This window comes from Coregonus clupeaformis, chromosome 8 (genome assembly GCF_020615455.1).
Source record: "Coregonus clupeaformis isolate EN_2021a chromosome 8, ASM2061545v1, whole genome shotgun sequence".
Lineage (NCBI taxonomy): Eukaryota > Metazoa > Chordata > Actinopteri > Salmoniformes > Salmonidae > Coregonus > Coregonus clupeaformis.
This window is the reverse complement of record NC_059199.1, coordinates 43805776-43829709: the sequence shown is the minus strand read 5'-3', so window position 1 is coordinate 43829709 and position 23934 is coordinate 43805776. Positions and strand designations below refer to the sequence as shown.

Here is a 23934-nt window from a genome sequence, read left to right as displayed (position 1 = left end):
AAGCATGGGGGTGGAAACATCATGCTTTGGGGCTGTTTTTCTGCAAAGGGACCAGGACGACTGATCCGTGTAAAGGAAAGAATGAATGGGGCCATGTATCGTGAGATTTTGAGTGAAAACCTCCTTCCATCAGCAAGGGCATTGAAGATGAAACGTGGCTGGGTCTTTCAGCATGACAATGATCCCAAACACACCGCCCGGGCAACGAAGGAGTGGCTTCGTAAGAAGCATTTCAAGGTCCTGGAGTGGCCTAGCCAGTCTCCAGATCTCAACCCCATAGAAAATCTTTGGAGGGGAGTTGAAAGTCTGTGTTGCCCAGCGACAGCCCCAAAACATCACTGCTCTAGAGGAGATCTGCATGGAGGAATGGGCCAAAATACCAGCAACAGTGTGTGAAAACCTTGTGAAGACTTACAGAAAACGTTTGACCTGTGTCATTGCCAACAAAGGGTATATAACAAAGTATTGAGAAACTTTTGTTATTGACCAAATACTTATTTTCCACCATAATTTGCAAATAAATTCATTAAAAATCCTACAATGTGATTTTCTGGAATTTTTTTTCTCATTTTGTCTGTCATAGTTGACGTGTACCCATGATGAAAATTACAGGCCTCTCTCATCTTTTTAAGTGGGAGAACTTGCACAATTGGTGGCTGACTAAATACTTTTTTTCCCCACTGTACTTGGCGTGCACATCACTGAGGACCTGAAATGATCCCACCACACTGACACTGTGGTGATTCTGATTTGATGTCTGGCCTTTAGATGGTTTGTTACACTGCCGACTAGCAGATCACCTGACTAGAAAGCCCCATGTTGGAGTCACATCACAGCGCTGAATCATACACTACATGACCAAAAGTATGTGGACACCTGCTTGTCGAACGTCTCATTCCAAAATCATGGGCATTAATATGGAGTTGGTCCCCCTTCTTCTGGAAAGGCTTTCCACTAGATGTTGGAACACTGCTGTGGGGACTTGCTTCCATTCAGCCACAAGAGCATTAGTGAGGTCGTGCACTGATGTTTGGCAATTAGGCCTGGCTCGTACTCTGCGTTTCAATTCATCCCAAAGGTGTTCGATGGGGTTGAGGTCAGGGCTCTGCGCAGGCCAGTCAAGTTCTTCCACACTGATCTCGTCAAACCATTTCTGTATGGACCACGCTTTGTGCACAGGGGCATTGTCATGCTTAAACAGGAAAGCTCCTTTCCCAAACTGTTGCCACAAAGTTGGAAGCACAGAATCATCTAGAATGTAATTGTATGATGTAGCGTTTATTTTCCTTCACTGGAACTAAGGGGCCTAGCCCGAACCATGAAAAACAACCCCAGACCATTGGCACTATGCATTCGGGCAGGTAGCGTTCTCCTGGCGTCCGCCAAACCCAGATTCATCTGTCGGACTGCCAGATGGTGAAGTGTGATTCATCACTCCAGAGAACGTGTTTCCACTGCTCCAGAGTACAATGGCGTTGAGCTTTACACCACTCCAGCCGACGCTTTGCATTGCGCGTGGTGATCTTAGGCTTATATGCGGCTGCTCGGCCATGGAAACCCATTTCATGAAGCTCCCGACGAACAGTTCTTGTGCTGACGTTGCTTCCAGAGGCAGTTTGGAATTTGGTAGTGAGTGTTGCAACCGAAGACAGACGATTCTTACGCGCTTCATCACTCGGCTGTCCCGTTCTGTGAGCTTGTGTGGCCTACCACTTTGCGGCTAGACGTTTTTTGATTTGTTGACTGGGGCAGTTCTAGTGGGGCAGAAATTTTATGAACTGACTTGTTGGAAAGGTGGCATCCTATGACAGTGGCATGCTGAAAGTCACTGAGCTCTTCAGTACGTGCCATTCTGCTGCCAATGTTTGTCTATGGAGATTGCATGGCTGTGTGCTCGATTTTATACACCTGTCAGCAACGGGTGTGGCTGAAGTAGCCCAATCCACTAATTTGAAGGGGTATACAGTGGGGAGAACAAGTATTTGATACACTGCCGATTTTGCAGGTTTTCCTACTTACAAAGCATATAGAGGTCTGTAATTTTTATCATAGGTACACTTCAACTGTGAGAGACGGAATCTAAAACAAAAATCCAGAAAATCACATTGTATGATTTTTAAGTAATTAATTTGCATTTTATTGCATGACATAAGTATTTGATACATCAGAAAAGCAGAACTTAATATTTGGTAAAGAAACCTTTGTTTGCAATTACAGAGATCATACGTTTCCTGTAGGTCTTGACCAGGTTTGCACACACTGCAGCAGGGATTTTGGCCCACTCCTCCATACAGACCTTCTCCAGATCCTTCAGGTTTCGGGGGCTGTCGCTGGGCAATACGGACTTTCAGCTCCCTCCAAAGATTTTCTATTGGGTTCAGGTCTGGAGACTGGCTAGGCCACTCCAGGACCTTGAGATGCTTCTTACGGAGCCACTCCTTAGTTGCCCTGGCTGTGTGTTTCGGGTCGTTGTCATGCTGGAAGACCCAGCCACGACCCATCTTCAATGCTCTTACTGAGGGAAGGAGGTTGTTGGCCAAGATCTCGCGATACATGGCCCCATCCATCCTCCCCTCAATACGGTGCAGTCGTCCTGTCCCCTTTGCAGAAAAGCATCCCCAAAGAATGATGTTTCCACCTCCATGCTTCACGGTTGGGATGGTGTTCTTGGGGTTGTACTCATCCTTCTTCTTCCTCCAAACACGGCGAGTGGAGTTTAGACCAAAAAGCTCTATTTTTGTCTCATCAGACCACATGACCTTCTCCAATTCCTCCTCTGGATCATCCAGATGGTCATTGGCAAACTTCAGACGGGCCTGGACATGCGCTGGCTTGAGAAGGGGGACCTTGCGTGCGCTGCAGGATTTTAATCCATGACGGCGTAGTGTGTTACTAATGGTTTTCTTTGAGACTGTGGTCCCAGCTCTCTTCAGGTCATTGACCAGGTCCTGCCGTGTAGTTCTGGGCTGATCCCTCACCTTCCTCATGATCATTGATGCCCCACGAGGTGAGATCTTGCATGGAGCCCCAGACCAAGGGTGATTGACCGTCATCTTGAACTTCTTCCATTTTCTAATAATTGCGCCAACAGTTGTTGCCTTCTCACCAAGCTGCTTGCCTATTGTCCTGTAGCCCATCCCAGCCTTGTGCAGGTCTACAATTTTATCCCTGATGTCCTTACACAGCTCTCTGGTCTTGGCCATTGTGGAGAGGTTGGAGTCTGTTTGATTGAGTGTTCAAACAGGTGCAGTTAATACAGGTAATGAGTGGAGAACAGGAGGGCTTCTTAAAGAAAAACTAACAGGTCTGTGAGAGCCGGAATTCTTACTGGTTGGTAGGTGATCAAATACTTATGTCATGCAATAAAATGCAAATTAATTACTTAAAAATCATACAATGTGATTTTCTGGATTTTTGTTTTAGATTCAGTCTCTCACAGTTGAAGTGTACCTATGATAAAAAATTACAGACCTCTACATGCTTTGTAAGTAGGAAAACCTGCAAAATCGGCAGTGTAACAAATACAAATACTTGTTCTCCCCACTGTATATAGTGTAGCTAGCTAATGAAACACAAATTGACATTTACAGTAGCTGGCTAGGCTAGTCTGTAACATTGGCTATCTTTCAATCAGTTTGCTAAATGGTCAATGGAGGTACCTCTTCATACGATCAAGACAATTTGTAATGCATGCTGCATATAAGTGCACTGGAAATCAGATATTTATCTTATTTCAGTCTTTGGGAGCTAGCTACTGTATATCTGTTCCTCTTCATCAGACAGAAGCTCGCGTTTTCATAATAGGCTGTGTTTACATCGTAGATAGAAGCAGGCCATTGGCTGCCTTCGTCACGAGGGTTATGTACGGGAGTTCTGATTGGTTACAAGTAGTTTTTTTGTTTTTTTTGCAGTTCGGCAAATTTGCCTGAGCAGACAGTGTTGAAATATACTTTTTATGAGAAAATGTGCACGAATTGAAGGTGCCAACACGTTTTATAGTCATCATAAGAATGTTTTAATGTCATCTACTAAAAATCAGCTCCTTCCTTGACGGGGATCGATCAATTTCCCTCTTTTTGGCTTCGGCCCATCACCTAGAGGAACGTTAAGCTTTTGACCCTCACTACTGTGGCCCAGTCGATGTGGATGGGGGCGTGCTCCTTCTTCTGTCTCCTGTAGTCCACGATCAGCTCCTTCAGTTTTTTGGACGTTGAGGGAGAGGTTATTTTCCTGGCACCACGCCGCCAGAGCTCTAACCTCCTCCCTGTAGGCTGTCTTGTCATTGTGGCTAATCAGGCCTACCACTGTCGTGTCGTCAGCAAACTTGATTATTGAGTTGACACAGCTTTGACACATGACGTGTCAAAGCTGTTCCACACACACACATCACAATGACCTTGTCAGGTAATGGAACATGACTGTCTGCTGTAGATGTGACCTGTTATCTGTGTTCTGGCATTTGCAGCCGTGACATAGACATTTCCATTTGTCAGATTCAACTGAAACTCTCCATTCCAGAGCTAGAACATATGCTTTAGTTCCCTCAAACTCAACTCTGGACCTTGAAGCCAGTTCCACTACATTGTTTCATTGTTCCCTTCTAATCAGGGACTGATTTCGACCTCGGACACCAGGTGTGTGCATTTAATTATCAGGTAGAACAGAAAACCAGCAGGCTCCGGACCTCGTAGGGTAAGAGTTGAATAACCCTGCTTTAGTTCATACCCTAAACAGCCTTCCACGGATGTTGACTAGAAGGTGCCAGAACACAGACAACATACGACATTGTCTAGATTTGTCTGCTTCTTATCCAGCCCATAGTATAGCTGTCTGAACTACCATGCTTTTCCCATGTCGAAAAGTCCCTTCTTCCGAAAAAGATTGATCTGAGAAAGGTCAACGAATATAGAACCTATCCAGATATTTATTTCTGGGTAATTGCTTTCTCGTCTCTGGTTAGCCTATCCTTCATCTTTTAATCTGACGGGAAGAAGCCCTCCAATCCCATGCTTAAGATCTGGAGAGATTGGACCACTTAGGGGCTGGAGACCCTAGTTTGGGAGGAGAAAAAAAAAGACCAAAGTGACAGGTTTAAGGTCTAGTTACATTCTAGTGGCTTAAGCCTGAGTGTCTCACTCTGCTCTCCAATTAGCGGTGTTGTAGTGTTATTTGGGAAGCAAGAGTTATGTGGTTAATGTGTTAGTGGCATTGGGGAACAAAGCCTCTCATCTTATCAATGAGTTCATTATGCATATGAGGAGAAGAGAATAAAACAACCCTGAGCCAAATGAGTCTCTCTCCCTCTCTCTCGCTCTCGCTGTCTCGCTCTCCCCCTCCCTCCCTCCCTGCCTGCCTCCCTCCCTTTTGCTTTGCTATAGAGCGCTCCATATTAGGATACTCTTCAACTTCATTATTCCCACTGACATCCTTGCCTTCTGTGTGTCCTTCCAACCCACCATAGGCATCCACAGCCTGCCTGTGCCCGTCTGTTACACTATTCCCACAGCTCCTCTCCAACATATTACCAGTGTTAATTGAAAAAGGGCCCCTCTCCTCCTTTTCATGCCCACAGCGCCTGACGAGGTAGAGGCATTTAGTTAAGTTTCTTTCTTCATCTTCTCCTTACTAATGCATTCCCTCTGATCATGAAAGTGGGGCAGCACACAGGGGGGAGGGGAGGGGGTTGGGTGCGTTCCTCCCTGGTCCCTACCCCACTGTCAGAAGAGGTTTGCTCAGAAAAAGAAGCAGTACACCTCCTGTTAATTAGCCCTCAGTGAGAGAGATGAAATGTGAGAGACTGGATGAAACCATAGAAACAGAATTACTAGAATGGACTAAACATTGACTTAAATTGGAATGTCCATTCTAGTCATTTCTAATTCTATGATTATAACAGCTGTATAGGGTCTCCTCTGCCTGCCATGTCTCTGCCATACCATGGCTGAAGTCTCTGCCTGCCCTGTCTCTGCCACTACCATGGCTGAAGTCTCTGCCTGCCCTGTCTCTGCCACTACCATGGCTGAAGTCTCTGCCTGCCCTGTCTCTGCCACTACCATGGCTGAAGTCTCTGCCTGCCCTGTCTCTGCCACTACCATGGCTGAAGTCTCGGCCTGCCCTGTCTCTGCCACTACCATGGCTGAAGTCTCGGCCTGCCCTGTCTCTGCCACTACCATGGCTGAAGTCTCGGCCTGCCCTGTCTCTGCCACTACCATGGCTGAAGTCTCTGCCTGCCCTGTCTCTGCCACAACCATGGCTGAACACTCCCTATGGACACTGTGTCCTCGTTGGAATCATCATATGGTAATTTAGAAGCAGCTTTGAGTTTTATCTAATGTGACTTGTAGTTAAGACATACACTACCGGTCAAAAGTTTTAGAACACCTACTCATTCAAGGGTTTTTCTTTATTTTTAAAATGTTCTATATTGTAGAATAATCCAAACAATGAAATAAGACATATGGAATCATGTAGTAAACAAAAAAGTGTTAAAACACACATTTATTTTTGAGATTCTTCAAATAGCCACCCTTTGCCTTGATGACAGCTTTGCACACTCTTGGCATTCTCTCAACCAGCTTCACCTGGAATGCTTTTCCAACGGTCTTGAAGGAGTTCCCACATATGCTGAGCACTTGTTGGCTGCTTTTCCTTCACACTGCGGTCCGACTCATCCCAAACCATCTCAATTGGGTTGAGGTCGGGGGATTGTGGAGGCCAGCTCATCTGATGCAGCACTCCATCACTCTCCTTTAAAAAAAAAAAGATCAGCTTTAATATTGCAGATAGATTGTAACTTCCATCAATGTAATTGTCTGCATCACTTCCAATCCCCCATATGTTCTTTTTTTCTCGCATATATATATATATATATATATATATATATATATATATATATATAACACACTGCTCAAAAAAATTAAGTGAAAACTTAAACAACACATCCTAGATCTGAATGAATGAAATAATCTTATTAAATACTTTTTTCTTTACATAGTTGAATGTGCTGACAACAAAATCACACACAAATTATCAATGGAAATCAAATTTATCAACCCATGGCGGTCTGAATTTGGAGTCACCCTCAAAATTAAAGTGGAAAACCACACTACAGGCTGATCCAACTTTGATGTAATGTCCTTAAAACAAGTCAAAATGAGGCTCAGTAGTGTGTGTGGCCTCCACGTGCCTGTATGACCTCCCTACAACGCCTGGGCATGCTCCTGATTAGGTGGCGGATGGTCTCCTGAGGAATCTCCTCCCAGACCTGGACTAAAGCATCCACCAACTCCTGGACAGTCTGTGGTGCAACGTGGCGTTGGTGGATGGAGCGAGACATGATGTCCCAGATGTTCTCAATTGGATTCAGGTCTGGGGAACGGGCGGGCCAGTCCATAGCATCAATGCCTTCCTCTTGCAGGAACTGTTGACACACTCCAGCCACATGAGGTCTAGCATTGTCTTGCATTAGGAGGAACTCAGGGCCAACCGCACCAGCATATGGTCTCACAAGGGGTCTGAGGATCTCATCTCGGTACCTAATGGCAGTCAGGCTACCTCTGGCGAGCACATGGAGGGCTGTGCGGCCCCCCAAAGAAATGCCACCCCACACCATGACTGACCCACCGCCAAACCGGTCATGCTGGAGGATGTCTCCAGACTCTGTCACGTCTGTCACGTGCTCAGTGTGAACCTGCTTTAATCTGTGAAAAACACAGGGCGCCAGTGGCAAATTTGCCAATCTTGGTGTTCTCTGGCAAATGCCAAACGTCCTGCACGGTGTTGGGCTGTAAGCACAACCCCCACCTGTGGACGTCGGGCCCTCATACCACCCTCATGGAGTCTGTTTCTGACCGTTTGAGCAGACACATGCACATTTGTGGCCTGCTGGATGTCATTTTGCAGGGCTCTGGCAGTGCTCCTCCTGCTCCTCCTTGCACAAAGGCGGAGGTAGCGGTCCTGCTGCTGGTTTGTTGCCCTCCTACGGCCTCCTCCACGTCTCCTGATGTACTGGCCTGTCTCCTGGTAGCGCCTCCATGCTCTGGACACTACGCTGACAGACACAGCAAACCTTCTTGCCACAGCTCGCATTGATGTGCCATCCTGGGTGAGCTGCACTACCTGAGCCACTTGTGTGGGTTGTAGACTCCGTCTCATGCTACCACTAGAGTGAAAGCACCGCCAGCATTCAAAAGTGACTCCGTAGATTCCGTCTCTCACAGTTTAAGTGTACCTATGATAAAAAATTACAGACCTCTACATGCTTTGTAAGTAGGAAAACCTGCAAAATCGGCAGTGTATCAAATACTTGTTTTCCCCACTGTATATACTTATTATGGACACAGCATGTCTTACACTAGTTATCTTGTAGTTATTCGTTTTTGTTATTAGTCCCATCCTTCAGCTCCATTCAACACCTCCCATATATCTCTTAACACCATCCATATTGGAATTCTATTTGCCATATATTTTTCAACTGTACTGTGATGTTTTACAAAGGTTCTGAACCTTTCTATTCTCATTGTTTCTACAGTTCGTGAATTGAAAATAAACATTTTGCTAAAAGTATTATTATATTATTGATCGATAGACTATGACTTTTCAGATCACCCAGTAGTGCTATCTGCAGGGTCAGCTCCATGCAAATATTGCAATCCTTCAGCCATTCCTGGACCTGTGTCCAGAAACAAGCTACAAATGGACAGTACCAAAACAAATGATCTAATGATTCTGTCTCTTCACAGCCAAATCTGCAGAGCTTGGAAGATTGTATCCCCCATACAAATAACATTCTATTGGTAGCAAGAATTGTATATAATCATTTAAATTGAAAAATTCTAAGTTTTGAATCTGGCGTCGTTTTGCGTATCAGTTCATAAACACTATGCCATGGAATCGGTACGCCAAAAATCTCTTCCCAACTATTTTGCAATCTATATGGGACGGCTGTTAATCTGTTGGTCCTTAAAACAGCGCAAAGTTGCAAGGAGAAATAGAGTGCATAGACTCAATCTGTTGTGGAACAGAACACTGTCATGTCTATGCATTCTATTTCTATGTCAATGCAATGTTGTCTAGAAAGTTAACCTCTTTTACGCCAAGCCTGTAGTCTCAACCTGTCCATCATTGCTTTATCATCATACTCACAGAATTTGACATGTTTGTGCTTTTGGGTATAAAGTATGGAGAAAAAATATGTATGCACTCACTAACTGTAAGTCGCTCTGGATAAGAGCGTCTGCTAAATGACTAAAATTTAAATTTAAATGAAACTGGTAAACTTTTTTATTTATCACAATTTTCTTTAATGCAAGGCCGACAGACAAGTTCCTTACTTTTTCCTCCTTCCACTTTCCTCTTCCATTTTTGCGGTAATGCTGCAATTATTTGGTTGTAATTTTGGGTAGAGCAGACATTTCCATATGTTTTTGTTAGCTGCATGTGCGACATAACTCCACCATTCCTACCAATAATATAATTTACGAAGATTATAAATTTTTTCAACATTTTCTCAAAATATAACGTTTTTTTAAATCAAATAGTATATTTGAGTTTAACCACAATATTTGTTGCAATATTTGTTCTGTCATTTCTGGAGGATTAAATTGAAATTGCAACCAACATTCTATGGCTTGTTTTAGAAATAGTGATATTTGGGAGATGATTTCCTTTTCAAATACCTGAAAGTGAGGGGTTGTAATCTGAATAAAGGGAAAAGGTTCCTTCTTGAACATTGGGTGAGACAATTTTACTAGTTTGCTAGAGAACCAGTTCGGATTTAAGTATAATTTTTGTATGACTGAAGCTTTTAATGATAGGTCTAATGCTTTAATATTTAATAATTTCTGTCCTCCTAATTCATATTCATTATATAAATAGGCCCGTTTAATTTTGTCTGGCTTGCCGTTCCAAATAAAATTGAATATTTTTTTCTCATATAATTTAAAAAACTGTTCACTAGGCGTAGGCAAGACCATAAGCAAATAGGTAAACTGGGATAATACTAAAGAGTTAATCAGGGTGGTTTTTCCACAAATTGACAGGTATTTACCTTAACATGGTAGCAAGATCTTATCTATTTTTGCTAACTTTCTATTACATTTTTTTGGAGTGAGATCATTTATTTCATTTGGGATATGTATTCCGAGTATATCCACATCACCATCAGACCATTTTATTGGTAAACTACATGGTAATGTTAAAATTATATATTTTTGTGATCCAATATGTAATATAGTACATTTATCATAATTTGGTTGTAATCCAGAGAGGTTAGAAAATGTATCTAGATCCTCTATGAGGCTGTGGAGTGATTCAAGTTGTGGATTTAAAATAAAACATGAATCATCAGCGTACAATGACACCTTTGTTTTTAAGCCCTGGATTTTTAATCCCTTGATATTATTGTTGGATCTGATTTTAATAGCTAACATCTCGATGGCAATAATAAACAGATATGCCGATAGTGGACAACCATGTTTCACTCCTCTTGACAGTTTAAAACTTTCTGAGAAATAGCCATTATTTACTATTTTACAACTAGGGTTACTATACATGATTTTAACCCAATTCATAAGAGATTGTCCAAAATTGAAATGCTCCAGGCATTTATATATAAACCCCAGTGGTACTTTATCAAATGCCTTTTCGAAGTCTGCTATGAATAGTAGGCCTGGCTTCCCATATTTTTCATAGTGTTCTATTGTTTCCAGTACTTGCCTTATATTATCTCCAATGTACCGCCCATGTAAAAAACCTGTCCGATTAGAAGGAATAATGTCCGACAATGCCTTTATAATTCTATGCGCTATACATTTTGCTAGAATTTTTGCATAACAACACTGAAGTGTAAGGGGCCGCCAATTTTTTAAATGGACTGGATCTTTATATTTTCCACTTGTATCCTGTTTCAGTAATAATGAAATCAGACCTTCTTCTTGAGTGCCTGATAGTCTACCATTTCCATAGGAGTGGTTAAAACATGCTAATAATGGTCCTCTGAATATATCAAAAAAGGTTTGGTATACCTCGACTGGTATGCCATCCAACCCTGGAGTTTTCCCGGACTTAGTAAATTGCATCCATAAGTTCCTCCTCTGTAATTTCACCTTCACATGAGTCTTTCTGTATGGCTGTTAATTTTACATTATCAATAGAAAAAAATCTCTACAATTTGCTTCAGTTAGAGGAGATGGAGGCGACTGAAACGAAAACATATGCTTAAAGTACTTTGTTTCCTCCTTCAAAATATCATTTGGTGAATTATGGGTGACTCCGTCATTTGTAACCAGTTTCAATAAATTATTTTTGGTAGCATTCCTATGTTGAAGATTAAAAAAGAATTTGGAGCATTTTTCCCCATGTTCCATCCAGTTTGCTTTATTTTTATAATATATTACACTTGATCTTTCTTGAATAAGTTTCTCAATTTCTTTTAGTTTTTCCTCTAATTTATTCTGAGCCTCTATGTTACAGTTTTTATTGCTATCATTCTGTTCTGTTAGACCTTCTATTTCCTTTGTTAGTGTGGACTCTTTTGACCTAAATTGCTTTTGTTTTCGAGATGAGTACTGAATTGCATGGCCTCTAAAGGCACATTTAAAGGTGTCCCATACAATAAGGGGATTTGCTATACCTATGTTATGTCTGAAAAAATCAGTTATAAATTCCTCTGTCCTAGTTAAAAACAAGTTATCATCTAATAGGCTTTGATTACATTTCCAATATCCTCGCCCACGTGGAAATTCAGTAAGAGTAATGTATATGCCATTTATATGATGGTCCGACCGCATTCTGTCCCCTATCAACACTTTTAAAAACTTTTGGTGCCAACAAGAATGACATAAGAAAGTCAAGACGACTAGCTTGATTGAGTCTCCGCCATGTATATCTCACTAGATCAGGATATTTAAGCCTCCATATATCTACTAGTTCTAAGGTATCCATGACATTCACGATTTCCTTAAGAGCGTGAGGGTGATTTTTTGTAGTGTGATTTCCTTTACGGTCCATTGAGATATTTAAAACGGTATTATAATCTCCCACCATAATAATAGAGTCTTGTATTGCTTGCAAGGTCGATAATTTATTATATATATTTTCAAAGAAGTGTGGATCATCATTATTTGGTCCGTAAAGATTAATGAGCCATATTTGTTTATGGTCCAATAACATATTTAAAATAATCCATCTACCTTACGTATCTGTTTGGACAATTTGCACATTCGGATCGAAATTACTGTTAATTAATATCATCACCCCTTTTGAGTTTCTTAGCCCATGGGAGAAGTATATTTCGCCCCCCATTCTTTTTTCCACGCAACTTCATCTAGAAATGTTGAATGGGTTTCCTGTAAACAATAGATACAGCGAGGGGAAAAAAGTATTTGATCCCCTGCTGATTTTGTACGTTTGCCCACTGACAAAGACATGATCAGTCTATAATTTTAATGGTAGGTTTATTTGAACAGTGAGAGACAGAATAACAACAACAAAATCCAGAAAAACGCATGTAAAAAATGTTATAAATTGATTTGCATTTTAATGAGGGAAATAAGTATTTGACCCCTCTGCAAAACATGACTTAGTACTTGGTGGCAAAACCCTTGTTGGCAATCACAGAGGTCAGACGTTTCTTGTAGTTGGCCACCAGGTTTGCACACATCTCAGGAGGGATTTTGTCCCACTCCTCTTTGCAGATCTTCTCCAAGTCATTAAGGTTTCGAGGCTGACGTTTGGCAACTCGAACCTTCAGCTCCCTCCACAGATTTTCTATGGGATTAAGGTCTGGAGACTGGCTAGGCCACTCCAGGACCTTAATGTGCTTCTTCTTGAGCCACTCCTTTGTTGCATTGGCCGTGTGTTTTGGGTCATTGTCATGCTGGAATGCCCTGGCTGAGGGAAGGAGGTTCTCACCCAAGATTTGACGGTACATGGCCCCGTCCATCGTCCCTTTGATGCGGTGAAGTTGTCCTGTCCCCTTAGCAGAAAAACATCCCCAAAGCATAATGTTTCCACCTCCATGTTTGACGGTGGGGATGGTGTTCTTGGGGTCATAGGCAGCATTCCTCCTCCTCCAAACACGGTGAGTTGAGTTGATGCCAAAGAGCTCGATTTTGGTCTCATCTGACCACAACACTTTCACCCAGTTCTCCTATGAATCATTCAGATGTTCATTGGCAAACTTCAGACGGGCCTATATATGTGCTTTCTTGAGCAGGGGGACCTTGCGGGCGCTGCAGGATTTCAGTCCTTCACGGCGTAGTGTGTTACCAATTGTTTTCTTGGTGACTATGGTCCCAGCTGCCTTGAGATCATTGACAAGATCCTCCCATGTAGTTCTGGACTGATTCCTCACCGTTCTCATGATCATTGCAATCCACGAGGTGAGATGTTGCATGGAGCCCCAGGCCGAGGGAGATTGACAGTTCTTTTGTGTTTCTTCCATTTGCGAATAATCGCACCAACTGTTGTCACCTTCTCACCAAGCTGCTTGGCGATGGTCTTGTAGCCCATTCCAGCCTTGTGTAGTACAATCTTGTCCCTGACATCCTTGGAGAGCTCTTTGGTCTTGGCCATGGAGAGTTTGGAATTTGATTGATTGATTGCTTCTGTGGACAGGCGTCTTTTATACAGGTAACAAGCTGAGATTAGGAGCACTCCCTTTAAGAGTGTGCTCCTGATCTCAGCTAGTTACCTGTATATAAGACACCTGGGAGCCAGAAATCTTTCTGATTGAGAGGGGGTCAAATACTTATTTCCCTCATTAAAATGCAAATCAATTTATAACAGTTTTGACATGCGTTTTTCTGGATTTTCTTTTGTTGTTATTCTGTCTCTCACTGTTCAAATAAACCTGCCATTAAAATTATAGACTGATCATTTCTTTGTCAGTGGGCAAACGTACAAAATCAGCAGGGGATCAAGTATTTTTTCCCCTCACTGTATTATATTCCTTCTCTTTGAGCCATGTAAATATTGTTCTTCTTTTGTTTTTATCTGCTAAGCCATTACAATTATAACTGGCTATACTTTTTTCACCACATACCATAATGTGATACTCTCTTTCTTGGTAAAATAGCCCTTACACAGCCTGGATGTGTGTTGGGTCATTGTCCTGTTGAAAAACAAATGATAGTCCCACTAAGCCCAAACCAGATGGGATGGCATATCACTGCAGAATGCTGTGGTAGCCATGCTGGTTAAGTGTGCCTTGAATTCTAAATATCACAGACAGTGTCACCAGCAAAGCACATGCAGAGATCATCCGTTCACCCACACCGCGTCTTACAAAGATCTCACATTTGGACTCCAGACCAAAGGACACATTTCCACCGGTCTAATGTCCATTTCTCGTGTTTCTTGGCCCAAGCAAGTCTCTTCTTATTGGTGTCCTTTAGTAGTGGTTTCTTTGCAGCAATAGACCATGAAGGCCTGATTCACACAGTCTCCTCTGAACAGTTGATGTTGAGATGTGTCTGTTGCTTGAACTCTGTGAAGCATTTATTTGGGCTGCAATTTCTGAGGCTGGTAACTCTAATGAACTTATCCTCTGCAGCAGAGGTAACTCTGGGTCTTCCATTCCTGTGGTGGTGCTCATAAGAGCCAGTTTCATCATAGCGCTTGATGGTTTTTGCGACTGCACTTGAAGAAACTTTCAAAGTTCTTGAAATGTTCCGTATTGACTGACCTTCATGTCTTAAAGTAATGATGGCCTGTCGTTTCTCTTTGCTAATTTGAGCGGTACTTGGCATAATATGGACTTTGTCTTTTACCAAATAGGGCTATCTTCTGTATACCCCCCCCACCTACCTTGTCACAACACAAATGATTGGCTCAATTTTTGTATGAGTCAAATTGGCTGGATGTTATTTATGTGGTGGACCATTCTTGATACACATGGGAAACTGTTGAGCATGAAAAACCCAGCATTGTTGCAGTTGTTGACACACTCAAACCGGTGCGCCTGGAACCTACTACCATACCCCGTTCAAAGGCACTTAAATATTTTGTCTTGCCCATTCACCATCTGAATGGCACACATACACAATCCATGTCTCAAGGCTTAAAAATCCTTCTTTAACCTGTCTCCTACCCTTCATCTACACGGAGCGCCAAGTCTGGGACTAAAAGGTTCCTGAACAGCTTCTACCCCAAAGCCGTAAGACTGCTGAACAGTTAATTAAATGGCTACCAATACTTTCTGCTTTTCACCCCCTACCTACATGTACAGTTGAGGTCAGAAGTTTACATACACCTTAGCCAAATATATTTAAACTCAGTTTTTCACAATTCCTTGCTGAGCGGCCTTTCAGGTTATGTTGATATAGGATTCGTTTTACTGTGGATATAGATACTTTTGTACCTGTTTCCTCCAGCATCTTCACAAGGTCCTTTGCTATTGTTCTGGGATTGATTTGCACTTTTCACACCGAAGTACGTTCATCTCTAGGAGACAGAATGCGTCTCCTTCCTGAGCGGTATGATGGCTGCGTGGTCCCATGGTGTTTATACTTAAGTACTATTGTTTGTACAGATGAACATGGTACCTTCAGGCGTATGGAAATTGCTCCCAAGGATGAACCAGACTTGTGGAGGTCTACACATTTTTTTCTGAGGTCTTGGCTGATTTCTTTTGATTTTCCCATGATGTCAAGCAAAGAGGCACTGATTTGAAGGTAGGCCTTGAAATACATCCACAGGTACACCTCCAATTGACTCAAATTATGTCAATTAGCCTATCAGAAGCTTCTAAAGCCATGACATCATTTTCTGGAATTTTCCAAGCAGTTTAAAGGCACAGTCAACTTAGTGTATGTAAACTTCTGACCCACTGGAATTGTGATACAGTGAATTATAAGTGAAATAATCTGTCTGTAAACAATTGTTGGACAAATTACTTGTGTCATGCACAAAGTAGATGTCCTAACCGACATGCCAAAACGATAGTTTGTTAACAAGAAATTTCTGGGGTTGTTGAAAAATGAGTTTTAATGACTCCAACCTAAGTGTACTTCCGACTTCAACTGTACATAGTACTTTAATCAATCACCCCAACTACCTCGTACCCCAGTACACTGACTCGGCACCGGTAGTATATAGCCTGTATATAGCCTCGTTATTGTTATTTTATTGTGTTACTATTTTATTTGTATGTATTTGTTAATTTTCTTACTTTTTAACTGCATTATTGGAAAAGGGCTCGTAAGTAAGCTTTTCACGGTAAAGTTTACACTTGTTGTATTCGGCTCATGTGACAAATACCATTTTATTTGATTGAAGTGGATTTAACAGGTCGCACCAATAAGGGATCATAGCTTTCACCTGTATTCACCTGGTTAGTCTTTGTCATGGAAAGAGCAGGTGTTTCTAATGTTTTGTACACTTAGTGTCAGGTATATTCAGTTTGTGCTTTGATGTTGCCAGCACCGTCCTCCAATCAACTAAGATTTTGTAACAACAACAACAGCAACAACTGCAAGAAGACAACAACCTATAAAGACTAGGTCAAGCATTCGACGCAATGTTCTTTGTATCAGAAATGGCAGATCGAACTGAGCAAGTCAAGCACTTAGAGTACAACCACACAGTTGTTCAAGGTGTTGCCATTCAATAGTGAAATGTTAATGGGTTAGGAAACACCATTTGTGAAATACCATGTTGCTTTGTACAAAACAGACAATGGCTCTTTTCCAGTCGCTCTCTGTGTGTTAAAGAGTATGGTGGCCACGTACTTCTGCAGGTCAGGAATGAGTGGTACCTTAAGAGTTCTAGGTCACTGATGGAAGCCTTGCCTCGTGTCTATGTGATCAGCAGGGAACTGACCTAACAATGTTCTCTCCTTTCCTTCACAGTGAGTTGAATTCCAAGCTTCAAGACACTCTGGAGCAGATCGAGGTACGTAGGAGTTTTTTCTTTTTCTTTTAAAAAGAGAGGAAATCCACTCTACCTTTTTTGTGTTGTTACGCTTTTATTGAGACTGTTGAGAACCAGATGGGGATATAGAGATATGGAGACACAGGAGCATGGCTAGAGACGGGGATTGAACAATGGTCTCCGGTGCTTATTGCCGGCAGTGTTACCCACACATAGGAGCTTTTCTAACTATTTATATTGGTTGAGTACATTGAGTACAAAGGTTGTTTGATACTAAATATATTAAATATGAACATCACCTTCCTTGGAATTGTTTAAAAGCCTACAGCTAAAAGAGAGGCAAATAGTGTTTTGTGTAGTTTTCTGTTTTGCCTGCTACATATTGACATATTTAAAAGTCCATTCCCACAGCCACACTTGGGAAGGTTAATTACCTGGATGCCATGTGAATGTGTGACACACACACACAACCACACACACACTACCACAGAGAACAGTGTCTTTGTCTCAACACTGATCCGCTGTGTGGCTTTGTTGGTTGAATGGTGGATGGCGGGTGCTGCTGGATGGATGTAATTTGGAGGTGGCCAGTCTTGCGTGAAGCCCCTGTTGCTAGCTTCGTGAATTTATTTATTTTTATTTAACCTTTATTTAACTAGGCAAGAACAAATTCTTATTTACAATGACGGCCTACCCCAGCATGTGCGCCGCTTTATGGGACTCCCAATCAAGGCCGGATTGTGATACAACCTAGAATCGAACCAGGGTCTGTAGTGACGCCTCTAGCACTGAGATGCAGTGCCTTAGACCGCTGCGCCACTCGGGAGCCCTATCTGCAACACGTTTTCTCATCATTAATCCTGCTTTCTCTACCAAAAAGCCTGGGTCTCTATGGAAATGCAATGCAGCAATCTGAATGAAGCTATTTATATGTTCATGCGCATACATATTCATAATTAGAAAGTATTTGGTAGGAAAAAAGAAAATAATCGATGGTATTTTCATAACAAATTCCTAAAATGTGTGGAATGTACTGTATTTTGCTTTCTCAGATAAAACTGCCATAGTGTGATATAACTTCATAACACAATTTCTATACTTTCCATTCTTAGCCAGATCTACAGTATCTCCATCTTCTGCCGGAAACAAAATGTTGTCTTCTTCGACCCAACCTGCCACCCTGTATTTCTCTCACGCAGCAGCTCTGTTTAACGTTGGTGGTGGTGCTCCTTTGACTTTGGGGAGGCTGAGTGTGCATCTCTCTTCCCCTCCAGCAACCTGGCTCTCCCTGACTGACATGTAGCCTGTGTCCCAAATGGCACCCAATGACCAGAGCCCTATATAGTAGTGCACTATATAGTGAATAGTGTGCCATTTGGCACTCAGCCTTAAAGACAGCAGACTCAGCCCTCCATTATGGCAGCTATTGCTAATTATCTTGGCCCTGGGAGCTGATTCATGACCAAATCCCTGGTCTTAACAATTCTAATCCCTCTCTCCTCCATCCCTTCCTCCTCTACCCACCCAACAGGAGCAGCTGGATGTGGCCCTGTCTAAAACCTGCAAGCACTTTGACATCTCCCACTACACCAGAGTTCAGCTGGCGTACACCCTCCTGGAAAAGACGCAGGTGAGAGACCCATCTTCTAGCAACAGATCTCTGCTCTGCTCTGTCGGCTTCCGTGCTGATCCCTTTGTCGTCCATTCCCCCCCTTCTCTCCCCCTCTTCCTTCTGTGTTGTTCTCTCTCGGTCTACCTGTCTGACCTTACTTCTCTCCCTCTGTTGATGTGGGGAGATGATTCATTCCTGTGTTGGTTGACGTGGGGAGATGATTCATTCCTGGGTTGGTTGATGTGGGGAAATGATTCATTCCTGGGTTGGTTGATGTGGGGAGATGATTCATTCCTGGGTTGGTTGATGTGGGGAGATGATTCATTCCTGGGTTGGTTGATGTGGGGAGATGATTCATTCCTGGGTTGGTTGACGTGGGGAGATGATTCATTCCTGGGTTGGTTGATGTGGGGAGATGATTCATTCCTGGGTTGGTTGATTACATTTACATTTAAATTTTTGTCATTTAGCAGACACTCTTATCCAGAGCGACTTACAGTTAGTGAATGCATACATGTTTTTTTTTGTTTTTTGTTTTCATACTGGCCCCCCGTGGGAAACGAACCCATATCCCTGCCGGCCAAACCCTTCCCTACCTTGGACGACGCTGGACCAATTGTGTACCGCCCATGGGTCTCCTGGTCGCGGCCGGGTGCGACAGAGCCTGGACTCGAACCAGGATCTCTAGTGGCACAGCTAGCACTGCGATGCAGTGCCTTAGACCACTGCGCCACTCGGGAGTTGATGTGGGGAGATGATTCATTTCTGGGTTGACACTCGTTTTGTCCTCCTCCTTTCCTCCCTCTTCCGTCTATTGTTCTCCCTGTTTCTCTCCTCTCTCCCCCATCTCCCCGTGTTGATCAGGGGTGATGATTCATACCTGTCTTATGTTTTTTTACACCGTCTTCTCCCCCCCAATACCACCAGCAAATCACAGATCTGTCACTGGTAAAGCTTTCCCCCACACACACGCTGGAGCGTGTGATGAAGGAAGCACACTCGCATAGACATTTTGCGACAAGCTGTCCCCATCACAAAGATTGATTGTATTGCTTTGTTCAGGGGACTGTCAGGAGTAAGACCTGCCACCAGAAAAACAACCCAGGACATGTGGCAGTGTATTGTGGTGTCAAATTATGTCTGGAGGGAGAGCGGGAGAGCGGGAGAGCGGGAGAGAGGGAGAGAGGGAGATCTGTATATCTGTGTTTTTTGTGGATGCTTGTTTTATGTGGTTGTCTGTAGGTGTGTGCATGCTCGTGTGTGTGAACTTTCGTTAAAGAGTGGGTGTGTGGTTGTCGCTGTGTTTTATGTGGGTGTCTGTATTTTTACACGTTTCTGTGTGTGTCAGTGTAACTCAGTACTGCGATGGATGGTGTGTTCGGGTTGAGATGACAGTCAGCTGTTATCTACTGTCAGTGTGACTGCCACCTACCTCAACTGTTATCTACTGTCAGTGTGACTGCCACCTACCTCCTTCCCCCGGGGGTTAGAGAGAGTCAAGAGCTCTGTCTCTCTCTATCTCTCACACACACACCCCACGTCACCGCGAAGATGAGCCAGACATCATCAGAAAAGCTTCCGCCGCTTCCTTCCAGGCAGATTCATCACATTTACTCACTAAGGCAGGAGGCACACAGAGATGTGTGTGAAGACCACCACTGCAAAGTATCCGGTTGGTCGAACAAATCAATATGTCTAGGCAGGTAGCCTAGTGGTTAAGAGTGTTGGGCCAGTAACTTAAAGGTCACTGGTTCGAATCCCGAGCCGCCTAGGTGAATAATCTGTTGATGTGTCCTTTACATTTTACATTTTAGTCATTTAGCAGACGCTCTTATCCAGAGCGACTTACCCTAATTGCTCCTGTAAGTCGCTCTGGATAAGAGCATCTGCTAAATGACTAAAATGTCATGTAAATGACTATTTATCAACTTTTCAGCACAGTGCACTTTGTTAGTGTATTGGTAAATGATAGGTGTTAGAGAAGACATAAGCTGTGTTCGAATACCCATACTAACATACTGTATACTACATACTTAATGAGTATATACTATTAATACATTTTAGTATACTGTAAACGAAACGGTATCCTTTCAGTTGAGTGTACTAGCGCGTCGCCTGTCTACCAGAAGTTGATGCTGTTGCTATGCAACTTCTTGCTAGCTTGTTAGCATAACAAATTACTAGCTAGACATCTTACAACTTCCTTATCAATGTTCCATGAGAACGCAAAACGACTATACAACTTAGCTAAGCTAAGAATGACGTGAATAATCAAGTCAATAAACGTTGGGTAGTTAGTTAGATAAAATATAGCTAGTTAATATACTGGAAAGTTTGATGTATTAGTAGCCAACTAACGTTAGGTAGCTAGCTAACATACCGGTACATACAAGTAACTGCTGTAATGATATGCTATGCGGTTCGTAAGGCTAGCGTAGCTAATCAATTGTCAGCCAACATAACGTGTAACGTAACTTATTTGAAAAGGTATTACTTTTTTATTACATTGCTCAACATGTGCTTAACATTGTCAAAATTAGTTAAAGCAATTAATATTTACTTTTTGTACTAAGATTTGTGTCCGCACTCGTCAGACTTCGGCTGCATATTTTCCGCCATTTTCTTCAAATCTGAAAATGTTGTGAAGCCACGCCCACTTTCTGAAGAATTACTTTATGGGCCCTTAAAGCATGGAATTAGTGTCCACTGCTTGTATACTTCGAATTTTGGCGAATGTAGTATGACATCCGGGAACTTTTGGCATACTAACTATATCCATACTATGACCAATAAGCACTCCATTTACGTCACAAATAGTACGGTTAGTGCGGTTAGTATGACAATTCGAACACAGATATAGAGATTGTCTTGTAACAAGGTGTTTGTTTACCTGGTAGACAAACAGGTAAACAACTCTTATGCCCACACATGACCTGTGTATTTCTCCCATTGATGGAGCTGCTCATGTAAAAAACAAAAACATGCTGACATAATTATGACATCAGCATGACCCATATACATACTTCTCCCATTGATGGAGCTGCTCATGTAGAAAACAAAAACATGCTGACGTGATGATTAGTGTATCTGTGTGATTGACAGCCATCAGCCATGAGGCGAGAGTGGCCCTTGGCTCCAGAGACTGCGTCATCAGCAAATCAGGAGCTTTTTGGAGTAGGCTGTCCACAATCACAATGGTTGTTCTCCACAATGATAAAAGCCAGCAGGGTAGTGTGTAGTGAGTCTAGTGCGGGCTCTCAAACTCAAGGACCTATTGTTGACTGGCTCAGGGCACTTTCACTCTTTGTTGGGGTGTGTGGCACACACACACACACACACACACACACTGCATACACACACACAGACTGTACACAAATCAAATCAAATCAAATTGTATTTGTCACATGCGCCAAATACATCAGGTGTAGACCTTATAGTGAAATGCTTACTTACAAGCCCTTAACCAACAATGCAGTTTTAAGAAAGAATACCAAAAAAATTACAAAAAAACACAATATAAAATAATAAAAAATAAAAGTAAAAAATAATTAAAGAGCAGCAGTAAAAATAACAATAGCGAGGCTATATACAGGGTGTACCGGTACCGAGTCAATGTGCGGGGGCACTGGTTAGTCGAGGTAATTGAGGTAATATGGACATGTAGGTAGAGTTATTAAAGTGACTATGCATAAATAAAAAACAGAGAGTAGCAGCAGCGTAAAAGAGGGGGTGGGGGGGGCAATACAAATAGTCTGGGTAGCCATTTGATTAGATGTTCAGGAGTCTTATGGCTTTGGGGTAGAAGCTGTTTAGAAGCCTCTTGGACCTAGACTTAGCGTTCCGGTACATACTGTATGTATGTACACAGAAGATTGCTGACCTTCAGGCCCTGGTCTAAAGTATAGGGCTCTGGTCAAGAGTAGTGCACTATATAGTGAATAGGGTGCCATTTGGGGCACAACCCCATGCAGTTCTTAAGACTCTGTTAACCTGCTGATTGGTGTCATTGACCAATCTACTGAGTCATAACTCTCCTTTCTGTGCTGCTGTGCCAACGTTGACATTGATTAATGAACGGACGCTGGGTAAGGTACAAAACACTGAGGAAAAGTCATTTTAGCGCAGTATTTCAATGAAAATATGGGACACTTTTTGTCTCTAGGGTTGGCTTTGTGTTTTGATAAAGGGCTAAGGAGCAAACATTTCAGGCTTTTATTTAATGAATCTGTAATTAAGGCACCCTTTGACTGTGCTGGTGGTCATGCCATGTCACAACACTATCCTTCCCCTCGTAATAATCTGTATCCCTGTGTCTCTCTAGGGATGTGACAAATGGGAACATTTTCTACCACAGTTCTACCACAGTCATACAGTATGCTTAAAGGATCTGCATGGTCAATCCGCATTTGCAGTGTCCATACAGCATTTACTGTGATATGGCTTCTGCAGAAGTCAGAGCATTCATATTTATTGCGCTTCGTGGAGCTATACGGAGCCCTCCGCATTGTGACAACATTTGGGAGGCGCACAGCGAAGCGGTACGGAGCTCGATTTGGCCTCCGCAAGCCTCTGGAGGCTCTGCAATTGCGTCACACCCTCCATTCGGAGCCTCCGGATCTCATTGCCGGAGCTAGAGTAAATTGGTTTTCAAACACTGGAGGTTGGTGGCACCTTAATTGGGGAGGACGGACTCATGGTCATGGCTGGAGCGGAATCGTAACTAACTGATGGGCTACACAAACAAAACTAGACGAGCTACATTCCTTGCCAAATCAAGACAGCTTTAGCAGAAATTCTAAATGGACTTAAAATAACCACGAGCTGCAGTTTTGGCATATTTAAGTTTTTTTTGCGAACTGCTATAGTGTGCCATTTAGAATAGGTTACAACCACCAACACCAACCCCCCCCTAAACCTAGGCAGGTCCCAGACTGAAATATGCAACAAAAACATTGTTTTGATGAAGGCAAATAGTGTATTCGTTAGTTTAGGGGCTACTTTGTTTCATGTTTAACAAAGGCCTGCCCACCAAGTTTAAGCTCACTAATCAAACACAGGGCAAAAGAAAACACACGCCAAATGCGGCTATCTACTGGTTAAAAAGGGAAGAAATGTAGCTTCCTAATGCTTTTAACTGTATGTCTCAACTCCCATTATAAAGAGAATAACACCCTGTTGAAACAGGAGTGAACGGTGATATTGATGAGAAAGACCTGTTTTAGTAGCGCAAGTCACAGCTCTAATGGCTCTTGCAGCACTTAATTTAGAAATGACCGCGCAACTCAAGTAGGCCATTGGCAATAGCTGCATATCAACTGCAATAATTTCTGTAATCAGCGCTTTCTTTTCCAACTGTTAATGACGATGACGTGCGGAGCGTTTTATATCCACTCTTACTAACGTTACAGCATAGTTGTGTTAAGTAGGCCTATTTTTAAAGAAATTAAACC

At 42.6% G+C, this 23934-nt stretch overlaps 1 protein-coding gene across 4 annotated transcripts in view; it reads left to right on the top strand.

Moving 5' to 3' along the window:
- Nucleotides 1-23934, top strand: part of vps50 (VPS50 EARP/GARPII complex subunit) — a 227764-nt gene that overhangs the window by 80689 nt on the left and 123141 nt on the right. For all 4 annotated transcript variants that reach the window (XM_041884002.2, XM_041884000.2, XM_045222025.1 and 1 more), the window contains exons 10-11: nucleotides 16851-16893; nucleotides 18404-18502. In XM_041884002.2, the coding sequence (XP_041739936.2) occupies nucleotides 16851-16893; nucleotides 18404-18502 (142 nt within the window). The remainder of the gene's footprint in view (nucleotides 1-16850; nucleotides 16894-18403; nucleotides 18503-23934) is intronic.